A 26,209-nucleotide genomic window follows, 5' to 3' on the forward strand; every position below is an offset into this window, starting at 1 on the left:
GCAAGCCTGGCGTATTGAAGAATAGCAAGGAATGGAACAAGTAGGGCTGGGGGCTGGGAGATGAGGTCAGATGGGGGAAGGGTGTGGATTCTGATGGCTCGCAGGCCCCTCTAAGAGCTTTGACTTTCCCCCTGTGTGATCGGGACGGCTGTACTGTATTGTGCTCTCGTGTGCACACAGCTTGCCTTGCATGTATGCAGTTAAGTGCTCAGCCAGTGCTGGCTCCTCTTGTTCCTTTTATCTTCCCACCATAATGGGTTGAACCGTGTCCCCCAAAAAGAGATATTGAAGTCCCACCCCCCTCACCCTCTGTCCTGTGAATATGACTTTATTTAAAAATAAGGTCTTCACAGATGTAATTAAGTAAAAACAAGGTCATATTCAAGTCGGACGGGCCCTCAATCCACTGTGGATTGTTTTTATTTTGAGACAGGGTCTCATTCTGTCACCCAGGCTGGAGAACAGTGTTGCAATCATAGCTCATTGCAACCTCAACCTTCTGGCTCAAGTAATCCCCTGCCTCAGCCTCCCGAGTAGCTGCGACCACACACATGCACCACCACACCTAGCTAAGATTTCTATGTTTTAAGCCATCCAGTATGTGGGACTTTGTTGTGGAAGTCCTAGAAAACTAATCCACCTGCCTTGGGAGTTAGGTCATTGATGGGCAAGGCTGTCCTGGTTGTCCTGGAGCCCAGAGCCACACTGGGCTTGATGGGAGTGCCACCTGGGTCCAGGCCTGAGGCTGCTGGTCTGGCCCACGCATGGAGGAAGCCAGCTCCCCAGTCCCGGGGCTGTGCGCTGAGTGCCTTACCGTGTATCTGCAGCTCAGCACTAAGGCAGGCCTCGCCTGGGAACCCCGCCCACAACAAAGCCTCGCTGTTGTGCCAGCTCCGGCCGGAGAGCTCCAGGTGCCCATCATGGTAACAGCAGCTCACAGAGTAGTTGAGGAATGTGGGCCCCATCAGGATGCGTCCAGAATGCTCGAAGCCGGAGCTGCCATTGTGAATGTCCACAGAGACCTGGAATGACACCGAGGAGACGCTGGACCGCCCTGTGCAGAGAGAGCCAGGCTGGGTCAAGCTGGCACTGGCTCCCACAAACCCTGGGGTTATCACTGCCATCCACGTCGCTGTGGTGGGAGGAACTCAGACCCTCTTGAAGGAGCAGGTTTGATGACCAATGGGGTTACTCCAGCTAATTACACATGCACCCAGGAGACCGTAGAGAAAACACGGAGAGACCAATCAGGAAGCGGGGCAGGCAGGGGAGAGAGGGCCTGGGGAAGATGGCTGGAGAAAGACTTTGGGAAGACCAAGATGTCCTGGCTGGTGCGAAACAGGTTGCAAACCACAGCCTCCATCTGTTGTTGTAAATAAAGTTGTTGGAACACAGCCCTGCCTGTTTGTCGGAGGCATTTGAACCAGAGCAAATCCATCTTGAATAGACACTGGGTAAAATAAGGCTGAGACTTACCGGGCCGCATTCCCAGGAGGTGAGGCATTCTAAGTCACGGGATGACATAGGAGGTCAGCACAAGATACAGGTCATCAAGACCTTGCTGATAAAACAGCTTGCAGTAAAGAAGCTGGCTAAATCCCACCAAACCAAGACGGTGACAAGAGTGACCTCTGGTCGTCCCCACTGCTACACTCCCACCAGCACCATGACCGTTTACAGATGTCATGGCAACGTCAGGAAGTTGCCCTATATTGTCTAAAAAGGGGAGGCGTGAATAATCCACCCCTTGTTTAGCATATCATCAAGAAATAGCCATAAAAATGGGCAACCAGCAGCCCTGAATTCTTTCTTGCACAAGATCCAAGAACCCTCCCTTGCGGTCTGGATCGAGACCCCGTTCCGGTAACATGTTCACATCCCATTCCTGTGGCTGCTTTCACAACACAATAGCAGCAGAATGGAGGCGTTGTGGCAGAGACGGCAGGGCCACAGAGGCTAAGACATTTTCTATCTGGCCCTTGATGGAAAAAGTTTCTCAAACTCTGCTGTGAGATATAACTCCCTCCCATGCCACCCGACAATTGTCTTAGTAAAACCTTCAGTGAGGCCAGATGCAGTGGCTCATGCCTGTAATCCCGGCACTTTGGGAGGCAAAGGGGGACAGATCACTTGAGGTTAGGAGTTTGAGACCATCCTGGCCAACAAGGCAAAACCCCGTCTTTACTAAAAATACAAAAATTAGCCAGGCGTAGGAGTGGGTGTCTATAATACCAGTTACTCAGGAGGCTGAAGCGGGGGAATCTCTTGAGCCCAGGGGGCGGAGGTTGCAGTGAGCCGAGATCACACTACTATACTCCAGCCTGGGTGAAAGGGCAAAACTCTGTCTCAAAAAACAAAAACAAAAACAAAAACAAAACATATACTACAAGGCTACAGTAACCAAAACAGCAGGGTACTGGTACCAAAACAGAGATACAGATCAATGGAACAGAACAGAGCCCTCAGAAATAACGCCGCTTATCTACAACTATCTGATCTTTGACAAATCTGAGAAAAACAAGCAGTGGGGAAAGGATTCCCTATTTAATAAATGGTGCTGGGAAAACTGGCTAGCCATATGTAGAAAGCTGAAACTGGATCCCTTCCTTACACCTTATACAAAAATTAATTCAAGATGGATTAAAGACTTACATGTTAGACCTAAAACCATAAAAACCCAAGAAGAAAACTTAGGCATTACCATTCAGGACATAGGCAAGGGCAAGAACTTCATGTCTAAAACACCAAAAGCAATGGCAACAAAAGCCAAAATTGACAAATGGGATCTCATTAAACTAAAGAGCTGCTGCACAGCAAAAGAACTACCATCAGAGTGAACAGGCAACCTACAGAATGGGAGAAAATTTTCGCAACCTACTCATCTGACAAAGGGCTAATATCCAGAATCTACAATGAACTCAAACAAATTTACAAGAAAAAAACAACCCCATCAAAAAGTGGGCAAAGGATATGAACAGACACTTCTCAAAAGAAGACATTTATGCAGCCAAAAGACACATGAAAAAACGCTCATCATCACTGGCCATCAGAGAAATGCAAATCAAAACCACAATGAGATACCATCTCACACCAGTTAGAATGGCAATCATTAAAAAGTCAGGAAACAACAGGTGCTGGAGAGGATGTGGAGAAATAGGAACACTTTTACACTGTTGGTGGGACTGTAAACTAGTTCAACCATTGTGGAAGTCAGTGTGGCAATTCCTCAGGGATCTAGAACTAGAAATACCATTTGACCCAGCCATCCCATTACTGGGTATATACCCAAAGGACTATAAATCATGCTGCTATAAAGACACATGCACACGTATGTTTACGCGGCACTATTCACAATAGCAAAGACTTGGAACCATCCCAAATGTCCAACAATCATAGACTGGATTAAGAAAATGTGGCACATATACACCATGGAATACTATGCAGCCATAAAAAATGATGAGTTCATGTCCTTTGTAGGGACATGGATGAAATTAGAAACCATCATTCTCAGCAAACTATCACAAGGACAAAAAACCAAACACTGCATGTTCTCACTCATAGATGGGAGTTGAACAATGAGAACACATGGACACAGGAAGGGGAACATCACACTCTGGGGACTGTTGTGGGGCAGGGGGAGGGGGGAGGGATAGCATTAGGAGATATACCTAATGCTAAATGATGAGTTAATGGGTGCAGCACACCAGCATGGCACATGTATACATATGTAACTAACCTGCACATTGTGCACATGTACCCTAAAACTTAAATAATAAAAAACCCAAAAAACAAAAAAAAACCCCAAACTTTCAGTGAAATCTCCACCACCTCTACCACAATTTCGAAGGAGCTACCCAGGCATGAAGGAGCAGGGATGAGAGACGGGGAGAGGGCACCCTGGTCCCCTGCAACCCAAAGAATGAGCCGCGGCCCAGCCGTGACTGCATCACCTGGGCTGAGAAACGCAGCACCTCAGGCCCCACCCCAGACCTGCTGAATCAAACCTTCATTTTAACGCCCTCCCCGATTATGCCTGTGTACTGGGTGTGTGGGAAGCCCTGCTCTATGCAGAAGACGGCCACCTCTGCCATGGGACCCCACAGGAGGTCCAGGTCTGCTGGGCTCTGATCATGTGCCACCCACCCTCTGGGATGACAGCACAGGGCCCAGGGCTGGACTTGTCCTGAGTTTCAGGGGCTCTGTACTGCTGGCCACCTCTGCCAAACTGTCCCCATCCACCCTGGGCCACACCCAGGCCTGCCTGCTAGGCCTCTGCTGGTGTCACCGCTGACCTTGATGGTGCCAAAGTCAGACGGGCCCCAGGCACTCAGGCTCAGAGCAGATCCAGAGACTCAGTGTGAGAGCAGAGAGGCCAGCGGTGAGCTCTCTGTCACTATCCACGGAGCGCTTCCCTGCACCCCAGCCCCAGTGGGCAGAGCTGGGAAAACTGAGGCCTGAGCCCTCGTCACCACACAGCTGGCTCCCTGGACTTCCCCCCGCAGGACTAGGCATTCCCAGGGTCTAGTCAAGCCTAGACCAGGGGTTGCAAACTGGTGGCCCTTGAGCTGATAAGTTTTATGTGGTCACTCACTCTGGTATTTTTCGTGTTGTTTCTTTTTCGAGACTGAGTCTTGCTCTGCCACCCAGTCCGGAGTGCAATGGCACAATCTTGGCTCACTGCAACCTCCGCCTCCTGGGTTCAAACGATTCTCCTACCTCCGCCTCCCAAGTAGCTGGGATTACAGGCATGCGCCACCACGCCCAGCTAATTTTGTTGTATTTTTAGTAGAGACAGGGTTTTACCGTGTTGGCCAGGCTGATCTCGAACTCCTGACCTCAAGTGATCCACCCACCTCGGCCTCCCAAAGTGTTGGGATATACGACATCTTGTATAATTCTGTTGGTGTGAAATTTCCAGAATAGATGAACGCATAGGGACGGAAGGCAGATTTGTGGTTGCTGGGGACCAGGGAGGAGGGGATGGGAGGGACTACTAATGTACTGATGGGTATGGGGTTTCCACTGGGGTGTTGAAAAGTTCTGGAACTTGCAAGCACCGATGATTGTAGAATAGTGTGAACGAACATAGCATCCCCGAGCTGTATACTTTAAAACGGTTTTACATTATTACACATATTTTACTACAAGAAGAAATGTGAAAAGATACATATGATGTGGAGGGTTTGAGACGTGGCATACACTCTGTAGTTCCCCACACAGCCCAGTGACACATTTCAGTTCTCCGCCTGCCCCCAAAGTCTTCAAGTTTGCAACCCCTGTACCCAATGCACACAGGTTTATCATTGAAACAGCGGGAGCAGGCTGGGTACACGGCCCACGCCTGTAATCCCAGCACTTTGGGAGGCCGAAACGGGCCGAACACTTGAGGTCAGGAGTTCAAGACAAGCCTGGCCAACATGGTGAAACCCTGTCTATACTAAAAATACAAAAATTTAGCTGGGCGTGGTGGTGGGCACCTGTAATCCCACCTACCTGGTGGGCTGAGGCAGGAGACACTTGAACCTGGTAGGCAGAGGTTGCAGTGAGCTGAGGTCATGCCACTACACTCAAGCCTGGGCAACTGAGCAAGACTCTGTCTCAGAAAAGGAAAGGAATGGGACGGAAAGGAACAGAACGGAACGGAAAGGAAAGGAAAACAAACAGCAGCAACAGCGGCAGCAGCTGCGATCACTGCCTGAGCATGCAGCAGGCGGCAAGGCCCCTCACTGTTTTATGTCACCTGTTTTATGAGGCAGGAACTGCTACTCCATATGGGTCAAAAATGTTGACTGAGCACCTACTACATGTCAGGCCCCGTCTCAAACCTGGGGATACTACCATGCACAAAATAGAAATGCCCGAGCCCGTGACGCTCAGGTGGCAGTGGTGGGAGGCAGATAGGACAAAGAGAAAGGCATTGTGCTTCCTGCCTGCACCTTCGGTAGAGACAGCTTGAAGCCACCTGAGCTGAGCTGCACCCCAGCCCTCAGCGCCACGGTCCGCTTGTCTCACGATGCCAGGACATGCCCACCGCCAGCCCAGCTGCCCATGACAGAGGTGGGCTTGCAACCCTTGGGTCCTGACTGATGTTTACCTGTGTTTGCAGATGGGACCACTCGATGACCATCAGGTTGAGCTGATGCCCCTGGGAACTGGGAGTCCAGGTGCATGTCACCAGGGATGTGGGGGCTTTTGAAGGAGGGGGACCATGTGAGTATCTCCTGGCAGCGACCTCAGCTCCAGGCCACACCTCAGGCAGCCCCTGTGATCAGGCTGTGCCAGCCCCCCTGGAGGGGCCCACTATGTACCACAACCATCCAGCCCAGGACAGAGACCCCATACCTCGAGAGGCTGCCCAGCGATGTCCCCTCGGCACCGTCCTGACAGCTGGGTGGGCGAGGCGTCTCCACTGCAGTTGACCTACAGAGACCAGTGGGTGGGAAGGGGCTGGCTTCTTCCCTGACCCCAGAGTGAACCGTCGTGGGTGCCAAGATCCCACTTGACCCCGCCACCCTTTGGGGAAGCCACCGTGGGCAAATAACCCCGAAGAGAGGTTTGCACAGGGACTTGAGGGCGAAGCCACAGCATCATCATCAAATGAAGGTAAACGGAGCTCCCAGCATGCAGGGCCTCCACGCCAGGCACGGTGCTAACTGAACCACAGAGTAACCACGGGAGGAGGTGGCAGATGAGGAAACTGAGTCACGCAAGTCAGGGAAAGAGGAAGCATCTTGCATGTGGTCACACAGTCAGCGACGGTGCAGCCTGGCTTCAGGCCAGGAGCCCTGCTCACTCACATTCCCTCTCCCACCATGGACGGTTTAGCCACCCTCAGGGACAGGCACCGAGGTGGTTTCCTGCTTTTCATTTCTGAGAACAATAAAGAGGACAGCTGCGGGTGTGAGGCTTCTCCAGGGTAGGGGCCCCAGGGAGGAACTGAGAGACCAGGGCCTCTACCATCTTCATTCTACCAGACAGGGCCTGGTGCAGGCTGCAGCCTGGCCCATGTGGGCACCCAACCCACTCACCTCCAGCTGGGAGGGCAGGGTGCCCTGCAGCCCCGAGAGGCCATGGTGCAGCCCCAGCACCAGCCCCTGGTGGCCACCCTCTGCCTTCCTCTCCAGGGCTGCGCGGAGCTGCTCGCCATCCAAGATCACCGTCAGACCGGCCGCCAGACTACGTCCCACACTCTGGGCAGAAGCAAAGCTGTTGGGTGTCCCTGGGACCCACTGGTCCCCGAGGGGGCCCGGGTGCAGCCCCCTCCTCACTCACCTGGAAGTGCCCATGGCCATCTAAGGAGAAGGGGAGGCCCCAGTGCTTGAGGCTGGGCATGGTGTGGGTGTGACGGAGGCTGGCATGGAGCTGGAGGCCCAGGGACTCGGGGGTCAGGTCCTCCAGGCCAATGGCACCGTCTAGCTGACCCCCCACGTTCCGCAGTGCCAGGCGTGCTGAGCAGTTGGAAGCCATGTGGGTGAGAGACAGGAGCATCCCTGCCTCAGAGGGGAGTCCTGGGGGAAGAGGCCAGCGGGCAGGAGTGGGCAGAGCCCCAGAGACCACTCAGCCCAGTCCACCACATTTAGTCAGGAGGGGAACATGACGGGGGCCTGGCCAGCACACCTGCTCTCTAGAGGATCCCCTGAGCCCCATAGCTCCAGGTCCTACTGCACCCAAGACACCAGGTGAAACCATCTGAAACTGTCCACATTTCACAGAAATGGCGATTTCATCTGGTCCAACCTCACAGCACAATTGCCACATGCAGCCGGTGCTAAGACCCATGTCCCTTAGGACTTCCAGCTCCCCGAGGAAAGGACACAAATCTCAGAGGGAAACAGGGGTCTGATTGTGTGTCCTCCCCTCGCTGCTGCACCTGGGGGCCCCTCCAGGCCTGGAGGTAACATCTGAGAAGCTCAAGCAGAGGCTGTTGGGATTATTTCATAGCTGCGGTCCCAGAGGGCATCCCTGGGGTCCCGGCTAGGCCAGGTATCCACGCTGCACAAGCTGTCCCAGGGAACGGGGGGGTGGGAGGCCTGGAGGGCTGATGGCAGCGGCTGTCACCAGCTGATTTGAAGCCTGTCAATATGGTAACAACTGGTGCCCTGAAGCTGCATGTTCTGGCTGAATCACGTCCCAGGGAAGGAGACACAGGTGTGCCGGGGAAGCCAGCAGGGGAAAGAAATGAAGCTGGAATGTGAATTTGGGGGTTGGAGGCTCATTTATCCCCCCTCCCTTGGCTCCAGGACTTAGAAGTCTTGGAGGAAGAAGCTGTTCTGCCTGGACCACTCGTCCTACCTGCATCACTCAGCGTGCTGATATTGTGTGTCAGGCCACCCGCAAGCTGTCCGTGCCGGGGGCCCCAGGAGCAGGCGCCACCCAGAGCCAGGCTGGCTGCATGGGCCCGGATGCTGGCCTGGGCCCTCAGGTTCCTCGTCTGGGCCTGCAGCCGGCCCTTCAGCTGGAGCTCTCCAGGCAAGGCCTGGCTGCTGTTCTGGGCAAGGACACAGGTCACGCTGCGCACGCTGGTGCCGTTCCCTGCCTTCTCATGCTTGTCCCGCAGGAGGAAGCCCAGCACAGCTGAGTCAGCAGTGACCCTGAGGGTGCCTGCAGAGGATGGTGGAGAAGAACAGAGCAGAGGCGGCTCAGGGAAATGAGCTGCTTTGGAGAGGAGGGAAGAGAATTTGGGGGTAAGAAGTTGCTAGATTCATGTGTCGCACTTGTAACTCATGTCAGAAATGGCACATTTGTGAAATCCATCAGAGCACACCAGCTCCCTCCCAGGATACTCTGAAAACCAAGTGAGCTAATTCGCAAAATAATTCAGAAAATCTGAACAGCTCTATATTTATATAGAGCTATACATTTATATAGCTGTATACGTTTTCCAAAAAACTCCCACAAAGAACGCTCCAGACGTCTTCGCTGGTAAAGTCGATCAGACGTTTAGAGAACATCACCACCAATCTGATACAAACTCGTTCAGAAAAGAGAAGAGAAGAGGATACTCGACTTGGTTTATGAAATTGGCATAAACCTCATACCAAACCTGACGAGAGCTTTGCAAAAAAGGAAAATTACAGCCCAATAGTGCTGTGAACACAGACACCAACTTTCTTAACAAAGTATTAGGAAACCAAATTCAATTACATATAGAAGGAAAGAAAAACATGCAGGGAATCCCACTAAAGCAAGGTTGGTTTCATACCGAAGTCCAATTTAATTCACACTATTAACAAAATTAAAGTGAAAAACCATATGAATATGTACTAGATTCAGAAAAGGCATTTGACTATATTCAACACCCATTCTTAAGAATAAAAACTGGCCAGGCGCGGTGGCTCACGCCTGTAATCCCAGCACTTTGGGAGGCTGAGACAGGCAGATCACTTGAGGTCAGGAGTTCGAGACCAGCCTGGTCAACATGGTGAAACCCTGTCTCTACTAAGAATATAAAAATTAGCCAGGTGTGGTGGCGCATGCCTGTCATCCCAGCTACTTGGGAGGCTAAAGTAGGAGACTCGCTTGAAACTGGGAGGTGGAGGTTGCAGGTTGCAGTGAGCAGAGATTGCACCACTGCACTCCAGTCTGGGAGACAGGGCAAGACTCTGTCTCTAAAAAACAACAACAAAAAAACTCTGCAAAACCAATAGCAAACATTAAAATTATTTGTGGAAATTTTGAACATTTTCTTTGTAAGATTGAGAACAAGGTAAGAATTTTTACTCTTAGCATATTTATTCAATATTATATACTGTATTTCTTAGCTACTGCAATAAGAAAAAAAAACCTAAATGGCATAAAAATATCAGGCCAGGCTAGGTGCAGTGGCTCATACCTGTAATCCCAGCACTTTGGGAAGTTGAGGTAGGAGGATTGTTTTAGCTCAGGCATTCCAGACCAGCCTGGGCAACAAAGGGAGACCCCACCTCTAAAAAAAAAATTATCTGGGCATGGTGGCATGTACCTGTATTCCCAAGTACTTGGGAGGCTAAGGCAGGAGGATGCTTGAGCCATGATCATCCCACTGCACTTCAGTCTGGGCGACAGAACAAGACCCCATCTCAAAAAAACAAAAAAAGGCATAAAAATCAAAATGGAAGAAAATATCCTATTCTAGAATATATAAAGAGTATCTACAAATCAATAAAAGACAAACAATTTAATAAATGGGCAAAAAAAAATTCATGTGACCTGTCTCAAAGGAAGCTACATGAACAAATAACACACATGAAGCAGTGCTTGGCCAGGCTCAGTGGCTCACACCTGTAATCCCAGCACTTTGGGAGGCCTAGGAGGGTGGGTCACCTGAGCTCAGGAGTTCAAGACCAGCCTGACCAACAAGGAGAAACCTCGTCTCTACTAATAATACAAAAAAAAATTAGCCAGACATGGTGGCGCATGCCTGTAATCCCAGCTACTCGGGAGGCTGAGGCACAAGAATCGCAGAGGTTGTGGTAAGCTGAGATGGCGCCATTGCACTCCAGCCTGGGCAACAAGAGCGAAACTCCATCTCAAAAAAAAAAAAAAAAAAAGTGCTCAACATCATTCATCAACAGGGAAATGCAAATTAAAGCCACAAGGAGAAAAAACTAGACACTAATTTGATTATTTTTTTTGAGACAGGGTCTCATTCTGTTGCCCAGGCTGGAATGCAGTGCCACAATCATGGCTCACTGCAGTGTCCACCTCCCAGGCTCAAGCGATCCTCCCACCCCAGCCTCCATGTAGCTGGGACTGTAGGCATGCACCACCATGCACAACTAATTTTTTTACAATTTTTGTAGCGACAGAGTCTCCCTATGTTGCCCAGGCTGGTCTGAAACTCCCAGGCTCAAGCAATCTGCCCTCCTCCACCTCCCAAAGTGCTGGGATTATAGGTGTGAGCCACTGCTCCCAGCTGAGATGTGCACATTTCTTTTTATGTAAATTTTATATCAGAGGAAGGAAGAAAGGGAAGGAGACTAAGAGCAGGGAGAATTGTAAGCACATTTTGAGATTTAGTCCATGATGTGTATGATAATCCATTTGGGTGTAAGGTGTTCTGATGTCTACAACTCACTCTGAAAAGCATCAAAAACAACATAGATGGATGTGTTACAGGAAAGGGGTCCGGATCCAGACCCCAAGACAGGCTTCTTGGATCTCCCACAAGAAAGAATTCAGGGAAAGTCCACGGTGCAAAGCAAAAGCAAGTTTATTAAAAAAGGAAAGGAATAAAGAATGGCTACTCCAGACACAGCAGCCCTGAGGGTGGCTGGTTGCCCATTATTATGGTTATTTCTTGATTATATGCTAAACTAGGGGTGGATTATTCATGCCTCCCCTTTGGGTTTATTTTATTTTTTGAGACTGAGCTTCACTCTTGTTGCCCAGGCTGGAGTGCAGTGGCGTAATCTCCTCTCGCTGCAACCTCCACCTTCCAGGTTCAAGCGACTCTCCTGCTTGAGCTTCCTGAGTAGCTGGGATTACAGGCATGTGCCACCATGCCTGGCTAATTTTTTTGTATTTTTAGTAGAGATGGGGTTGCACCATGTTGGCCAGGCTAGTCTCGAACTCCTGACCTCAGGTGATCCACCTGCTTCAACCTCCCAAAGTGTTGAGATTACAGGCGTGAGCCACCGCGGCCGGCCCATCCCTCCCCTTTTTAGACCATATGAGGTAACTTCCTGATGTTGCCATGGCATTTGTAAATGACCATGGCGCCGGTGGGAATGTAGTAATGAGAACGAACAGAGGACGCTCTCGTCACCATCTTGGTTTTGGTGGGATTCAGCCGGCTTCTTTACTGAAACCTGTTTTATCAGCAAGGTCTTTATGACCCATATCTTGTGGCGACCTCCTATCTCTTCCTGTGACTAAGAGTGCCTTAACCTCCTGGGAACGCAGCCCCGTAGGTCTCAGCCTCATTCTACCCAGCCCCTATTCAAGATGGAGTTGCTCTGGTTTACACACCTCTGACAGATGGAGAGTGGATAGGGGATAAAGAAAATAACACAAAATGCGAACAATTATAACATTTAGGTGGGGGGCACGTGGGTGTTTGCGTACAATTCAACTTTTCTATATGCTTGAAATCTTGCATGGGAAATGGGAGGGGGAGGGGGAGGAGCCGTCTTGTAGGGACTCCCATGGGGCAAATCTAGGAAAATCCGGCACTGAAATAATGATCATGACAGATTACTGAATAAAATAAGAATCCATGAGTCCCTACTGAGGTTAAGGAAGGAAAGAAGGAGGGTGATATGGTTTGGACCTGTGTCCCCAACAACCCTCATGTTGAATTGTAATCCCCAGCGTCAGGGGTGGGGCCTGGTGGGAGGTGACTGGTTGGCCTGGGAGCGGATTTCTTAAACAGTTTAGTAGCATCCCCTGGTACTGTCCTTTCCATAGTGAGATCTGGTTGTTTAACGTGTGTAGCAGCTCCCCCCTCTTTCTCTTAATCCTGCTCTGGCCCTGTGACGTGCTGGCAGAGAAGAAGATGCACCGTACTTCCAGTACAGCTTGCAGAACTATGAGCCAACGTCTTTATAAATTACCCAGTCTCAGGATGTGACAGCATTGCAAGGACAGACTAATACAGAAGGGAAGGGAAGGGCAAAGGGAGTAAGCAGGGAAAGCATTCTGCCCTAAGCAATAAATTATTTTTTGAGACAGAGTCTCACTCTATCACCCAGGATTGGAGAGCAGTGGTGTGATCTTGGCTCACTGCAACCTCTGCCTTCCGTGTTCGAGTGATTCTTGTGCCTCAGCCTCCTGAGTAGCTGGGACTACAGGCGTGTACCGCCACCCCTGGCTAATTTTTGTGTTTTCAGTAGCGACGGGGTTTCACCATGTTGGCCAGGCTGGTCTTGAACTCCTGGCTACAAGTGATCTGCCCGCCTCAGCCTCCCAAAGTGCTGGGATTACAGGCATGAGCCACCATGCCTGGCCTGTAAGCAATAAATTAAAAAAAAAAAATTAGAAAAATCCCCATTTGGCAATCATCATAACAGTAACAGACTCAGACAAGCGTCATCAGTGGGTACTAAAACTAGGAGGGTCACAATTCCATGAGAACACAGAATACTTACATGACTTCCAAGTATCTCACCCCAGTTACTTATTAATTACAAAGGAAATAACTAAAAGCTTTACAGCCAAGAAATCTGGCAACCCTACCTTAATCAAGAGATCAAAGCTAATGTCACCAACGTTGGACAAACAGACAGAAGGTGCCACCTGACAAGAGGCTGCCTCATTTCTGTGGTGTCCTACCAACAGGCTTTCTTGAATGCAGGCATCGGGAAGTGTCACTCAAACCCAGACGGAGGGCTGTTTCACAACATGACTGCCCTGTACCCTTCAAAATGTAAATATCTGCCAGGCACGGTGGCTCACACCTGTAATCCCAGCACTTTGGGAGTGGAGGCAGATCGATCACTTGAGGCCAGGAGTTCGAGACCAGCCTGGTCAACCTGGTGAAACCCCGTCTCTATTAAAAATACAAAAAAAAAAATTAGCCAGGTGTGATGCTGTGTTCCTGTAATCCAAGCTACTCGGGAGGCTGAGGCAGCAGAATTGCTTGAACCCGGGAGGCGGAGGTTGCAGTGAGCTGAGATTGCTCCATTGCACTCCAGCCTGGGGGACAAGAGCAAAACTCAGTCTCAAAAAAGAAAACGAAAAAAAAGAATTATCATGTCCGCAATCTAGGAAAACACAATTCAGGAATAAAATAATATGTTAAATATACATACATATAGAGAGAATATGAGAATGATAAGGGAAATGTAAAATGTTAGTAACTGATTAATCTGGGCAAAGAGGCTGTGCGATTCTTTGCATTGTTCTTGCAACTTTTCTACAAGTCTAGTGTTACGTCAAAATAAAAGGTATTCCAAAATATATGCCTGGGAAACCCTGCACCCAACTCTCCCTCCTGGAGATATACAATGTCCATTAGCGTGTTAAAGGCTCTGACAAGTCCTGCATAAGGAACCCTATTCAGTTTTTAGTGAGCAGATTTTCTTTGTCAGAATGCATGTTCATTTCTCACAAAGGGAAATCATCCATACCCCTTTATCTAAACCTGTAGATATGCCAGTGTGAGATGCTGGAGTTGGAGCATCACTGGACTTGGGTGGAAATGAATCTACCTTGCAGTTCCAAAGAAAGTGCTTGCCGCTGCCCCCATGGCGTTCCCCAGGACCTCACCCTCTTGAAGTGTCTCCTTCTGCTTCAGCCTTCCTGTGAGTGTCAGAAGGCGGGGCATCGCTGCCCAGCCAGCCACCGTGTGCCGGGTTTGGCTCTGGAAAGTCAGGATCCGGCCTCCCCTCCATTCCTCAGATGCCTTGAGGAGCAACTGTGCTGTGTTCTGGTCCAGCAGTGCCTTGGAAAACAGCCAAATCCTACGCAGCGAAGTAAGGGGGTTAAGATCATGGGCTTTGTAGTCAGGCAAACCTGGGTTCCAACCCCAATGCTGCTGCTCACTAACAGGATGACCTGGGACAAGGACATAACCTCTCTGAGCATCAGTTTCTCCTTCTGCAAAGTGGGGAATAAAGTGGACATACTGATATTGAGCTTTTTTTCATTTTTTTCCTAGGAGACAGAGTGACTCTGTCACCCAGGCTGGAGTACAGTGGCACAATCTCAGCTCACTGCAACCTCCGCCTCCTGGGTTCAAGCGATTCTCCTGTCTCAGCCTCCTGAGTAGCTGGGATTACAGGGACCCACCACAACAGCTGGCTAGTTTTTGTACTTTTAGTAGAGATGGGGTTTCACCACGCTGCCCAGGCTGGTCTCGAACTCCCGACCTCAGGTGATCTGCCCGCCTTGGTTTCCCAAAGTGCTGGGATTACAGGCATGAGCTGCTGTGCCTGGCCTTGAACTGATATTGATATTGATACCAACAGGTACTCAACCAGGTGTGAAACAGTGTGTTTGCACCTATGGCCAGCTCTTCCCATACTCTCCTGCAAGGTGACTTTGCCACTCCTGCATTAACACGTGAGATCTATGTCCTCTCCCTTTGAATCAGGACTGGCCTTGTGACCTACGTTTTGGTCAGTAGAATGTGGCAGAAGTGACAATGTAGAACTTTCAAGATTGGGCCCTAAGATCTGCAACTTTCACCTTCTCACGTGAATGCTGCCTCTTGGAACCCAGCCACCTGGTAAGAAGTCTGACCAGCCTGAGACCGCCATGATGTGAGGAAGCCCAAGCAGCCACTTGAAAAGAGAGAGGGGGATGCACACGGAAGAGCACCGAGGTGCCAGACATGTAAAGGAAGCCTTCCTGGACTTCCCAGTCCACCCCCGTCCTCAGCCCATGCACACATCTGGCTGGGAACTGACTCAGCTGAAGGGTGATGTCAGCCAAGAGTCCCAGAGAATGACCCCTGCCAAAGCCACACAGAACAGAACTGCCTAAGCCTTGTGTAAGTTCCTGACCCACAGAATCGTGAGCAAACAAAATGGTTGTTCTTTAATCTCTATGCTTTGGAGTAGCTTGTTATGCAGCAACATCTAACCAACAGACTCTGCCATGCACTGTGCACTTTAGACACATTGTCTGACTCCTTACAAAAGCCCTGTGAGTTTTGAGAATATTATGAACCCTAATATACAGATGAGGAAACAGGTAGAGAGTAATATGCCCAAAGCTCAAATAAGCAGTTAGCAGTACCTAAAGCATAGGGTTGCTTAGAATTAAATGAACTTTGGAATATAAGGTTCCTGCTCCAGGGTCATAATGAGTGATTGATAAATGTGAGAAAAGGAACAGCCCCAAGAAGCTTGCTGTTAAACTTGCTGGAAAATTGAGGCAGGGGACACAGTTCCTATCATCACACAGTGAGTTCCTACATGACACCATTGGAGAGATTTCCCTTGAGCTTCACCACCAGGAACCAGATCAGCCATGCATTTCGTGGTGCACAGCTGTGGACTGTGTGTGTGCACTTCCTGAGGGCCACTGCAAATACTACTACTTGTTGGTTTATCTCTTTGCATTGGCTGCTAGGAAGCTCAGAGCCAAATCTTCAGCTGAGCTCTAAATAACACAGAGGAACTCATGGCATGAATTTTGTTTACTGAAACTACTTTGAGCAGCTTCCCATTTTTCTTTTCCTTTCCCCCTAACTTCCTCGTGTATCTTTTTAAAATCTAGAACAAGGGTTGGAAAACTACAGCTTGTGGGCCAAAGCTGGCCCACCACTTGTTTTTATAAATAAAGTTTTATTGGAGCACAATCATGCCCATTATTTATGAATTGTCTACGACACTCTTGTACCGCAATGGCAGGGTTGAGTAGTTGCAACAGAGACCATATGGCCCACAAAGCTGAAAATATTTCCCATCTGGCCTTTTACTGAGAGTCTGCCAACTCCTGACCTACAATAAGGTGCATTTTAATAATTTGCCTCGAATCCTTTTCAGACTGGGGATAAGGATGGGCAGTTGGACAGGTGGATGGACAGACAGCTGTGGTGGCAATTCTGAGGACAAAGTTATCTAGGATCATGCCCACAGCCCAGGTCTCCTTAAATCCATGCCAAAGCTGCAACAAACATGGGATTGCAGAGGAAATATTTAGTGGAGACCCAATTTGTACCAGAATGTGCAGTACTCAAAATACCAGCATAATATTGTGATGTAATAGGAAATATATATTTGGTCTCTGTCCCTAATCCTTGACACAGAGCTCCTAATGCCTTGGAACTAGAGAGTCTCTTTTGTTGACAGGAGCATCTTTGGTTCTAATGAGGTGACTCTTGGTGGGTTTCTGGACAGGAACTTGTCAACAGAAAGATCAAGCCATGATTAGAGGTTGGAACATTCAGCCCTACCTCCCATCCTCTGAGAAGGGGAGAGGGGCTAGAGGTTGAGTTAATAAGCGGTCATGCCTGCATGATGAAGCCACCATAGAAATCCCTGAACCATGGGGTTCACAGAGAGCTTCTGGGCTGAACACACAGAGGGTGGTGAGCCCAGAGAGGGCAGGGAAGCCCAGCATCCCTTGCCCCATACCTTGCCCTATGCGTCTCTTCCATCTGGCTGTTCTCAAATCATATCCTCTATAATCAATGAATAAATATATGTAAAATGTTTCCCTGAGTTCTGTGAGCCATTTTCGCGAATGATCAGACACAAGATGGGAGGAGGTTATGGGGACCTCCAAGTTACAGCCAGTTGGTCAGGAGGCAGGGGAAGGCTCAGAAGCAGAGGGAGGACAGGAAGGGTCTATAGGAACCTGAGTGAGGGGGAGGATCCCTCCTCCAGGAAGCCCTCCCGAGCCACTCCAGCTCTTGAGCGCTCACTAAGCACAGTGGGCAGCAGAACCTAGGTTCTTCCACTGTTATGAGAGCATTCACGGTATATAACACAAAGAATTATAATAGTCTATAAGTAATAATGTACAATAATGTATAAAGGGTGGCTCATGCCTGTAGTCCTGGCATGTTGGGAGGCTAAGGCTGGAAAATTGCTTCAGGCCAGGAGTTCAAGACCAGCCTGAGCAACATAGCAAGACCCCGTTCCTACAAAAAAAGTACAAAAATTATCCAGGTGCGGTGGTGAGCCTGTAGTTCCAGCTACTAGAGAGGCTGAGGGGAATGGTGTCTAAAGTTGGGGGCAGTCTCGCACACTTAACATGTGGGGTCTGATGCTACCTCCAGGTATATAGAGTCAGCACTGAGACCATTTGTAGGACACCCAGTTAGTGTCCACCAGAGAATTGCTTGATGGGGAAAAAGACCCCCTGTTCCTGGCCACAGAATTATCCTGTACTGAGCATTAAGAGGACAGCAGCAGAAAAGAGTTTGTTTTTTCCGATTACACCTGCAGCAAAGATGGTAGCCAGCTACTGAGCATGCTCACTGGCCCTGGCTTGGAATTCAAAGGCAGGGCTCAGTTCACCATTAGGACAACCCTAAGAAGCAGGTGGAGAAACTGAGGCACAGAAGGGCGAGTGGTCCCAGAGGCAGCCGTGGCCGAGTTGGGACTTGAACCCAAGTGGTCACCCCTGGACCCTAGGCTCCTGAGCACCCCACCATAGTGGACACATGAGTAGGTAAATATATACTCAGACATGAGACCAGACGGAGATGCACGTTCCTTGGGATCACTAGTGATTTTTATTTCATTCCTTTTTACATGATTATTATTATTACTATTTTAGAGTCAGGCTCATTTCACTGTTGCCCAGGCTGGGCTGCAATGCTGCAATCACAGCTCGCTGCAGCCTCCAACTCCCAAGCTCAAGCAATCCTCTCGCCTCAGCCTCCCGAGTAGCTGGGACTACAGGTGCATGCCACCACATCTGGCTATTTTTAAAAATTTTTCTGTACAGATGGGGTCTGTGTTGTCCAGACTGGTCTTGAATTCCTGAGCTCAAGCAATCCTCTCACCTCAGCCTCCTGAGTAGCTGGGACTACAGGTGCACCCCACCACACCTGGCTAATATTTTTTTATTTTTTGGAGAGATGGGGTCTTGCTATATTGTGCAAGCTGCTCTTGAGCTCCTGAACTCAAGAAATCCTCCTGCCTCAGCCTCCCAAAGCCCTGGGGTGTGACTCAAGGTGCCCAGCCCTTTATACATTATCCTTTAAGCCATCTACAATGAACACGCTCATAAAAACGCAAAAAAGAAACAAAGGGCCAAAGTGAAGAACTGAACACCACCCCCTTTTCATGCCCTCAGTGGCACCAATGGGGCTGACTTGGGTGTGGTCTCAGAGGAACAGAAGAGGGGCCTCTGAGTGAGGATCTCCCATATACCAGGACACCAGCCTTTTGGCCTCTGTGGTCTCCCTGCCTCCTTGCAGGCCACCTGGGGACCATTACCTTGCTGGGGTGATCTTTGCAGACAGCTGCAGCCGAACAGCCCTGGGGGCACTGAGGACAGCCTGGTGGAGAAGGACACTCACACCCCAGCCCCGGCTGCTCCTCCGAGTGTCCTGGCTGGCGTCGACCTCCAGCAGAACCAGCTCCCGGCCAGACATTTGCACAGATAGAGACCCGTTGAGGCTGCGCACTCTGTAGCGCCCGGCAGCTGCCTGCACCTGCAGGGAGGCAGGGGAGGGACAGGAAGGGTCTATGCGATCCTGGGTGTGGGGGAGGGCTGCCTCCTTCTCCATGAAGCCCTCCTGAGCCACTCCAACTTTGAGAACTCACCAATCATGGTAGACAGCACACAATTAAGAGGAGAAATGAGACAGAGGGAGGAATGGGGGAGATAGCCTACCCTGGCTCCAGCTCCTGGCCCAGGGGTACAGTCCCATCTTGTCCTTTCCACCACATGTGAAATGGGAGTTCTTACTGTACAAATGGGGAAACTGAGGCACTGAAAGGGTCACATATGCCACCTGAGTCTACCTAGCTCTAAAACTCGTGCTGGTGCCTGAAGGGGGCTGGTGGGGGAAGCAGAGGACATCTTTGCAACTCCTCCACAGAAAAGGAGGCCCCAGAGAGTGCCCCACGGGAACCAGAGGACCCAGAACTTCTGGGGTTCAAAGAGGATGGCATCTGGGTACCCAAGTGGTCAGGCTGGGGTGAACATGTAGCTAGTCCCAACAAGGGTGCTGAAGGGAGCAGTGGGGAGGGGAGCAGTGGAGGGTGGGAGCAGAGAGGTCCAAGGCTCCACCAGCTCCCAAGGGACGTGAGCCTATCCCTTTCCTGATCTGGGCCTCAGTTTCCCCATCTGCAAAGCAGGTTTAGCCCCATGGTTCTCAATCCAGCCTGTGCATTACAATCACAGGAAAAGTTTTTTTTTTTTTCTTTTCTGTTCTGAGACGGAGTCTTGCTGTGTCACCCAGGCTGGAGTGCAGTGGCACAATCTCGGCTCACTGCAACCTCTGTCTCCCAGGTTCAAGCAATTCTCCTGCCTCAGCCTCCCGAGTAGCTGGGAATACAAGTGCCCGCCACCATGCCCAGCTAATTTTTTTTTTTTTTTTTGTATTTTTAGTAGAGACGGGGTTTCACCATGTTTCCCAGGTTGGTCTCGAACTTCTGACCTCAGGTGATCTGTCTGCCTCGACCTCCCTAAGTGCTGGGATTACAGGCGTGAGCCACCATGCCTGGCCTGGAAAGGTTTTAAAAGAATGCCTGGTGCCTCCTTAGATGAGATGCTGAATGAAACATGATACACCCAGACAATGGAATATTATCTAGTGCTAATATAAAATGAGCTATTAAGCTGAAAAAGACATGGAGGAAACTTAAATGTATGTTACTAAGTGAAAGAAGCCCATCTGAAAAGGCTGCATACTGTATTCCAACTCTATGACATTCTGGAAAAAGGCAAAACCACAGACAGTAAAAAGATCAGTGGTTGCCGGAGGTGGAGTGTAGGAAGAGGGATGAAAAGGCAGAACCCAGAGGATTTTTTAGGGCAGGGAAACTGTTCTGAATGATGCCGTAATGGCAGATCCATTACATTATATCAATCTGTCAAAATCCATAGGCTGGCAGGGCATGATGACTCACACCTGTGACCCCAGCCCTTTGGAGACCAAGGCAGGAGGACTGCTGAAGGCCAGGAGTTGAGACCAGCCTGGGCAACAGAGTAATACCCGCATCTCTACAAAAAATTAAAACATTAGCTGAGCGTGGTGGCATGCACCTGCAGTCCCAGCTACTCAGAAGGCTGTGGTGAAAGGATGGCTGGAGCCTGGGTGGTGGAGGCTGCAGTGAGCCATGATCATGCCACTGCTCTCCAGCCTGGGTGACAGAGTAAGACCCTGTCTTAAAAATTAAAATTAAAATTAATGTTTGAGCTGGGCACAGTAGCTCACACCAGTAATCCCAGAACTTTGGAAGGCCGGGGCAGGCGGATCACTTGAGGTGAGGAGCTCAAGACCAGCCCGGCCAATGTAGTGAAATCCCATCTCTACTAAAAATACAAAAAATTATCTGGGTGTGGTGGTGCATGCCTGTAATCCCAGCTACTTGGGAGGCGGAGGCACAAGAATCGCTTGAACCTGGGAGGCGGAGGTTGCAGTGAGCCGAGATCATGCCACAGCACTCCAGCTTGGTTGACAGAGCGAGACTCGGTCTCGAAAAATACCAATGATAATAATGTTTGCACTCATTAGATGACCCAGCACCCAAGCTTCCAGGGCAACCCACCCCCACTCCCCAGTGAGTTCGGGGGATCGATCACATGGGCTCAGAAACCAGAATGCCTGGGTTCCCACCCAAGATCTTCCACTGGTGAGCTCCATGATCTTGGGCAAGTCACGCCACCTCTCTAAATCTCAGAGCCTCACCCACAAAATGACAATGGTGCTCCATGCCCCCCACAATAGCATCATGAGGTGACCATGAGCTAATCCACAAAGAGGGTTTAGAACAGAGCCTGCCACGCAATCATTTCACAGACATCAGCTCCTGGAACAAATGGTTAATATGATGACATTTCCTCCAATCTAAGATGCCAGCAGCTCTCAAATGGGCCAGATCTCTGGGAACTCCACAAAAGCAAAAGGTTGCTAGTGAAACAGTGACCTGTGTCAAGGTGAAGATACAGACCGACTTCAGGGACATCAACCTGTGAAAGCTCATGCCTCGAAGAATAAGCAGTTCCCTCCATTCAGAGCCATTCTCAGGCTCCATTCAAGTTTCTAAAACCCAATACACAGGGAATGAACAGCAGGTGTTTAAAAAAATGCTATCAGGGCTGGGCGCAGTGGCTCGTGCCTGTAATCCCAGCACCTTGGGAGGCCAAGGGAAGAGGATCGCTTGAGCCCAGGAGCTCAAGGCCAGCCTGGGCAACATAGCGAGACACTGTCTCTGCAAAAAAAAAAAAAAAAAAAAGTACAAAAATTAGCTGGGTGTTGTGGCATGTGCCTGTGGTACCAGCTACTCAGGAGGCTGAGGTGGGAGGACCGCTTGACCCCAGGTGGTCAAGGCTGAAGTGAGCCGTGATTATGCCACTGCACTTCAGCCCAGCTAACAGAGTGAGATCCTGTCTCAAAAGAAATTTTAAAATGCTATCAGGCTAGGTGCGGTGGCTCATGCCTGTAATCTTAGCACTTTGGAAGGTTGAAGGAGAAAGACAGCTTGGGGCCAAGAGTTTAAAACCAGCCTGGGCAACATAGTGAGACCCCACCTCTAATTTTTTTTATTGCTGTCAAATTAATGGTGTGCCCCATGTCTCCTGAGGGCCTCATCCCTGTTGGGATTTCCTATTTACACCTCCACATCCTTGAAATAGCCACCCCCTAATTTCTGTGCACACACCATGCACAGCCTGCTCAGTGAAGCCACAAATTTGGTGGGGGGGACAGGGCTCCCACCTGGATGTCTTTCTCCACCTCCAAAATACCCCGGGTCAACAAAGCCCTCTTGAAGGATTACATGGCTTCTCCCAAGCCCAAATATAGGGTAGAGTTTGGAGGAAAACTCTGCTTCTGTCCATTTTCAAGAGTGAAATGTGATCCTTCACCCCCTTCAGCCTGGACCATCACTTCCAAATGATGGATGTGGAAACCTCCCTGCCATCTGTTCTTGATTCTGCAGGGCTGTTTGGCTAAGCACAACATTGCAAGTGTGGCCTCCCTCCCTCGGGCCCCCATCCTGCCTTCTTTCTGCCCATCTCCCAGCAGGCCAGCTGCTCAGAGACAACCCTTGGCAGGCGAGTCAAGGTCATCTCCAAGGGAGCAACGTCCATACCTGGAAGTTTGGAGGAAATGTTGGTCCGTGAGGATGCCTGAGTTGGAAGAAAAATGCAAAGTCGGAGTCAGATCCGTTCAGCTGGACCGAGGCCTGTTGCGGGGAGAGTTGAAGAGGGGTCAGAGGGAACAGAGAGAGAGATGCAGAACACTAGGAGGTGGCTACTGGGCAAATGCATCCCAGAATATGCCCAAAGCTCAAACCAGAAACTTCTGTCCTCCCTTAATATTCCTCAGCCCTCAATCTTACGCAGGCTGTGCTACTGAAAAAGGTTGCTTAGGAAGTGACATCCTGGATGGGGGGCTGGGAAGACCACTCTGGAACCCCCTACTCCCTGCCATGGTGCCTACTCATGCCTCCCACAGCCACACCACCTTCTACTTGACCCTGACCTTGAACCAGGCACTGTGCTACCAGGTTCACAATGACCACCTCATTTAATCCTCAACACTGCTTTGCTGGGTTGCTGTTACCATCCCATTTCCCAGCTAGCAAAACTGAGGCTCAGTGGGATTCAGTAATTCACCCAAGGTTACACAGCTAGTTAACAGTGGAACTGGGAATTGAACTTGAACTTATATAACACTAAAAGCCCACTAGATTGAAAGCTCCTCAGAGATGGGAACAGAGATGGGGACAGAGTCACCCAGCAGAGATACAACCCATCCATGCTGAATGAATGGACAGGAATGAACACGTCCACGGATGAACAAATGAACAGCCATGAATGAGTAAATATACCTACAATGGCTGCTATATATTCACCAAACTGCATTTCCTTTTCTTCCTGGACATATAGCTAAAACTACATTTCCCAGCCTCCCTTGCAGCTAGGTAGGATCATGTGAGGAGAACCCAGGCAAAAATGACCTTTCTACCTATGGGTCTGGCACATAAAAGCCTCCTGCATAATTCTCCACTCTCTGTCCCTCCATCTGCCTGCTGGGGCAGAGCCACAAGATGGGGAGGCCTGGATCCTGAGAGACTGCATGGAGCAGAGCCACGCTGAACTGCACATTAACACTGGCCTTTCACAAAGAGCCAAACATTGTTTACAACAACAGTCAATGCATCCTGACTAATCACACACACCCTGCCAAAATAAGGGCTGTGCTGTTGGCTCCCCAGGGTCATGTCTCCTGCCACCTCCTCAGACATCTCACACAGGGCACCTTCACTGAAGGTTATTAAGACCCGGCCTCCCTCGGCAAGGGAGCAGAACTCAGTCTCCTGACCTGGGATGTGACGTTGTGATTGACGGCAGCTCGTGCATCCATGCCAAAGTTGAATGTTCCTTGGGGACTGTGTCTAAAGATGATGCCCCCATCCAAGCTCAGGGCCTGGGGGAAGCTCAGCTGGGAAGAAATAGACAACACCCTTTACTTCCGCTAACAGCCAAGCTCTGTGTGGAGGGCACAAACCAGTGTCTGCCCAATCTGGGGACCCATACCTGGTAGGAATGGGCCAAGTCCAGGGCCAGGCTGTGCCGGATTTCCCCATGCTGAGATCTGTCATGATGCAAACCCTTCAAGTGCAGGACAACTTTCCGGTCGACTTTCAAAGTGGCCTCGACCTCCCTGTTCTTAGCCTGGGTGTGTGAGAACCAGAGGCACTGAGAGAGGTCTCATCCCATCTCTATGTGCCTGCAGAAGCTACCCTGGGAATCCAGTGGTCAGAAGAAAGTAGTCCAAAGATTGATGGGTTATGGAGCAGTCTACACTCTTCCACTTATAGGGCAGGAAGCGGGGATGGGTACACAGGAATGGTAAACTCCAGTGCCTACAGGTAAGATTAGCAGGGTGGGCTTGATGGAACAAATGTGAATGTGTCTTGCTCAAAGAAAGTGCCTTGGGAGTAGTTTATTTTGTTCATTGCCATATTCCTAATACTTAGCACAGGTCCTGGCACATAGTAGGTGCTCAATAAATATTTGGACAAATGCAGAACCACTAGTTACAGCCTGAAACCCCAAGGTCAAAGCTGTGCTAGAGTGAAAGAATGAGTAACTCATAGTGGAGCTGGCAGAAGAACACTCATTCCACGATGACATCCATGTCCTCATCACTGGAACCTGTCAATATGTGACCTTTCATGGCAAAAGAGACTTTGCAGTGTGATTGGATTGAGGATCTTGAGATGAGGAGGTTATCTGGGTGGCCCTAAAGTAATCACAGGGATCCTATGAGAGGGAGGCAGGAGGGTCAGAGTCACACAGAGACTGGAAGATGCCACGCTGTTGGCTTTGAAGGTGGAAGAAGGGGCCATGAGCCAAGGCATGCAGGCAGCTTCCACAAGCTGGGAAAGGAAAGGAAATAGACTCTCCTCTGGAGCCTCCAGAAGGAACACAACCCTGCTAATACCTTGATTTTAGCCACGTGAGATCCATTTTGGGCTTCTGAATTCCAAAACTGTAAAATCTGTGGTGTTTTAAACCACTAAGATTGCAGCGATTTGTTATGGCAGCCATAGCAAACTAATACACAATTACTCCATCATTTATTCACTCAACAATCATTTAGCTTCTGCCACAGGCCAAGTACACAGTAGCATGTTGCCATCTTTTCCTACCTGTGTTGACTGAGAAGTTAAAAATGCCTGCCAAGGGGCTTTATCATTGGAGTGCATCTTTAAAGGGTGCTCGGCTTTACTTTAGAACCAAGACGGAGGAAGAGAAATAAGGGTCCAAGAGGAGAGAAAAATGTATGTCATTAAACAGCTTATTTTATTCTATTTTAAATTTTATTTTATTTTAGAGACAGCCTCGCTCTGTCACCCAGGCTGGAGTGCAGTGGCGTGATCTCGGCTCACTGCAACCTCCACCTCCCAGGTTCAAGCGATTCTCCTGCCTCAGCCTCCTGAGTAACTGGGATTACAGGAGCCTGCCACCATGCCTGGCTAATTTTTTTTTTGTATTTAGTAGAGATGGGGGTTTCACCATGTTGGTCAGGCTGGTCTCGAACTCCTGACCTCAAATGATCCGCCTGCCTCGGCCTCCCAAAGTGCTAGTATTACAGGCATGAGCCATCTCGCCCAGCCTAGACACGGTTTTAAAAAGAGCAGACAGCCAAATTATATGAAACGAAACGACTGCCATTTACTCAGTCAGACCCTGTTGTTGTCAGCTGGGATTTGAGGCCTGGTGTGGTCACACCGTCTGATTTTCTTCTTATAAACACCGGAAATCTGGGTTTTACTCAAAATCTTCTGATTTTCAATGGTAGCAATTAATTTCCTTAAAAAATTTAAATGCTAAGCAGACCAAACAAAACCCATCTGCAGGTTGAATTTGGCCCATGGCGCCGGCTCTGCAATCTCCGGTTTAAGAAACAGCAAACACCATCGGGAGCCACTTCTGCAGGTGTCTAAGGCTGTCATCCTGCCATTTGTTTCTCCCTAGAAGCTCCAATAACTGTACTACCTTATCCCCGGGGAGCCACACGCAGCCTCGTTTAACTAATGGTGAAGGGAGCCCCCAGAAAGGTGGGTCTCAATGCTCAACAGCTGCCTGGTTCACCCTCCTTCCCAGGGGCTGTTGCGTATCTTGCAAATAGAAATGGCCGGGC

General features: G+C 49.7%; 1 protein-coding gene across 3 annotated transcripts in view; it reads right to left on the minus strand.

Moving 5' to 3' along the window:
- The window catches only part of LOC101056957 (uncharacterized), a 156,705-nt gene that overhangs the window by 44,739 nt on the left and 85,757 nt on the right, over positions 1-26,209 (minus strand). For all 3 annotated transcript variants that reach the window (XM_016929426.3, XM_063797670.1, XM_054668208.1), the window contains 10 exons: positions 24,097-24,234; positions 23,882-24,001; positions 22,647-22,739; positions 18,819-19,036; positions 14,188-14,381; positions 8,293-8,601; positions 7,273-7,508; positions 7,029-7,190; positions 6,343-6,420; positions 815-1,022 (listed from right to left, as the gene is read on the minus strand). In XM_016929426.3, coding sequence (XP_016784915.3) covers positions 815-1,022; positions 6,343-6,420; positions 7,029-7,190; positions 7,273-7,508; positions 8,293-8,601; positions 14,188-14,381; positions 18,819-19,036; positions 22,647-22,739; positions 23,882-24,001; positions 24,097-24,234 — 1,756 coding nt within the window. The remainder of the gene's footprint in view (positions 1-814; positions 1,023-6,342; positions 6,421-7,028; positions 7,191-7,272; positions 7,509-8,292; positions 8,602-14,187; positions 14,382-18,818; positions 19,037-22,646; positions 22,740-23,881; positions 24,002-24,096; positions 24,235-26,209) is intronic.

Source organism: Pan troglodytes, chromosome 18 (assembly GCF_028858775.2).
Source record: "Pan troglodytes isolate AG18354 chromosome 18, NHGRI_mPanTro3-v2.0_pri, whole genome shotgun sequence".
Taxonomy (NCBI): domain Eukaryota; kingdom Metazoa; phylum Chordata; class Mammalia; order Primates; family Hominidae; genus Pan; species Pan troglodytes.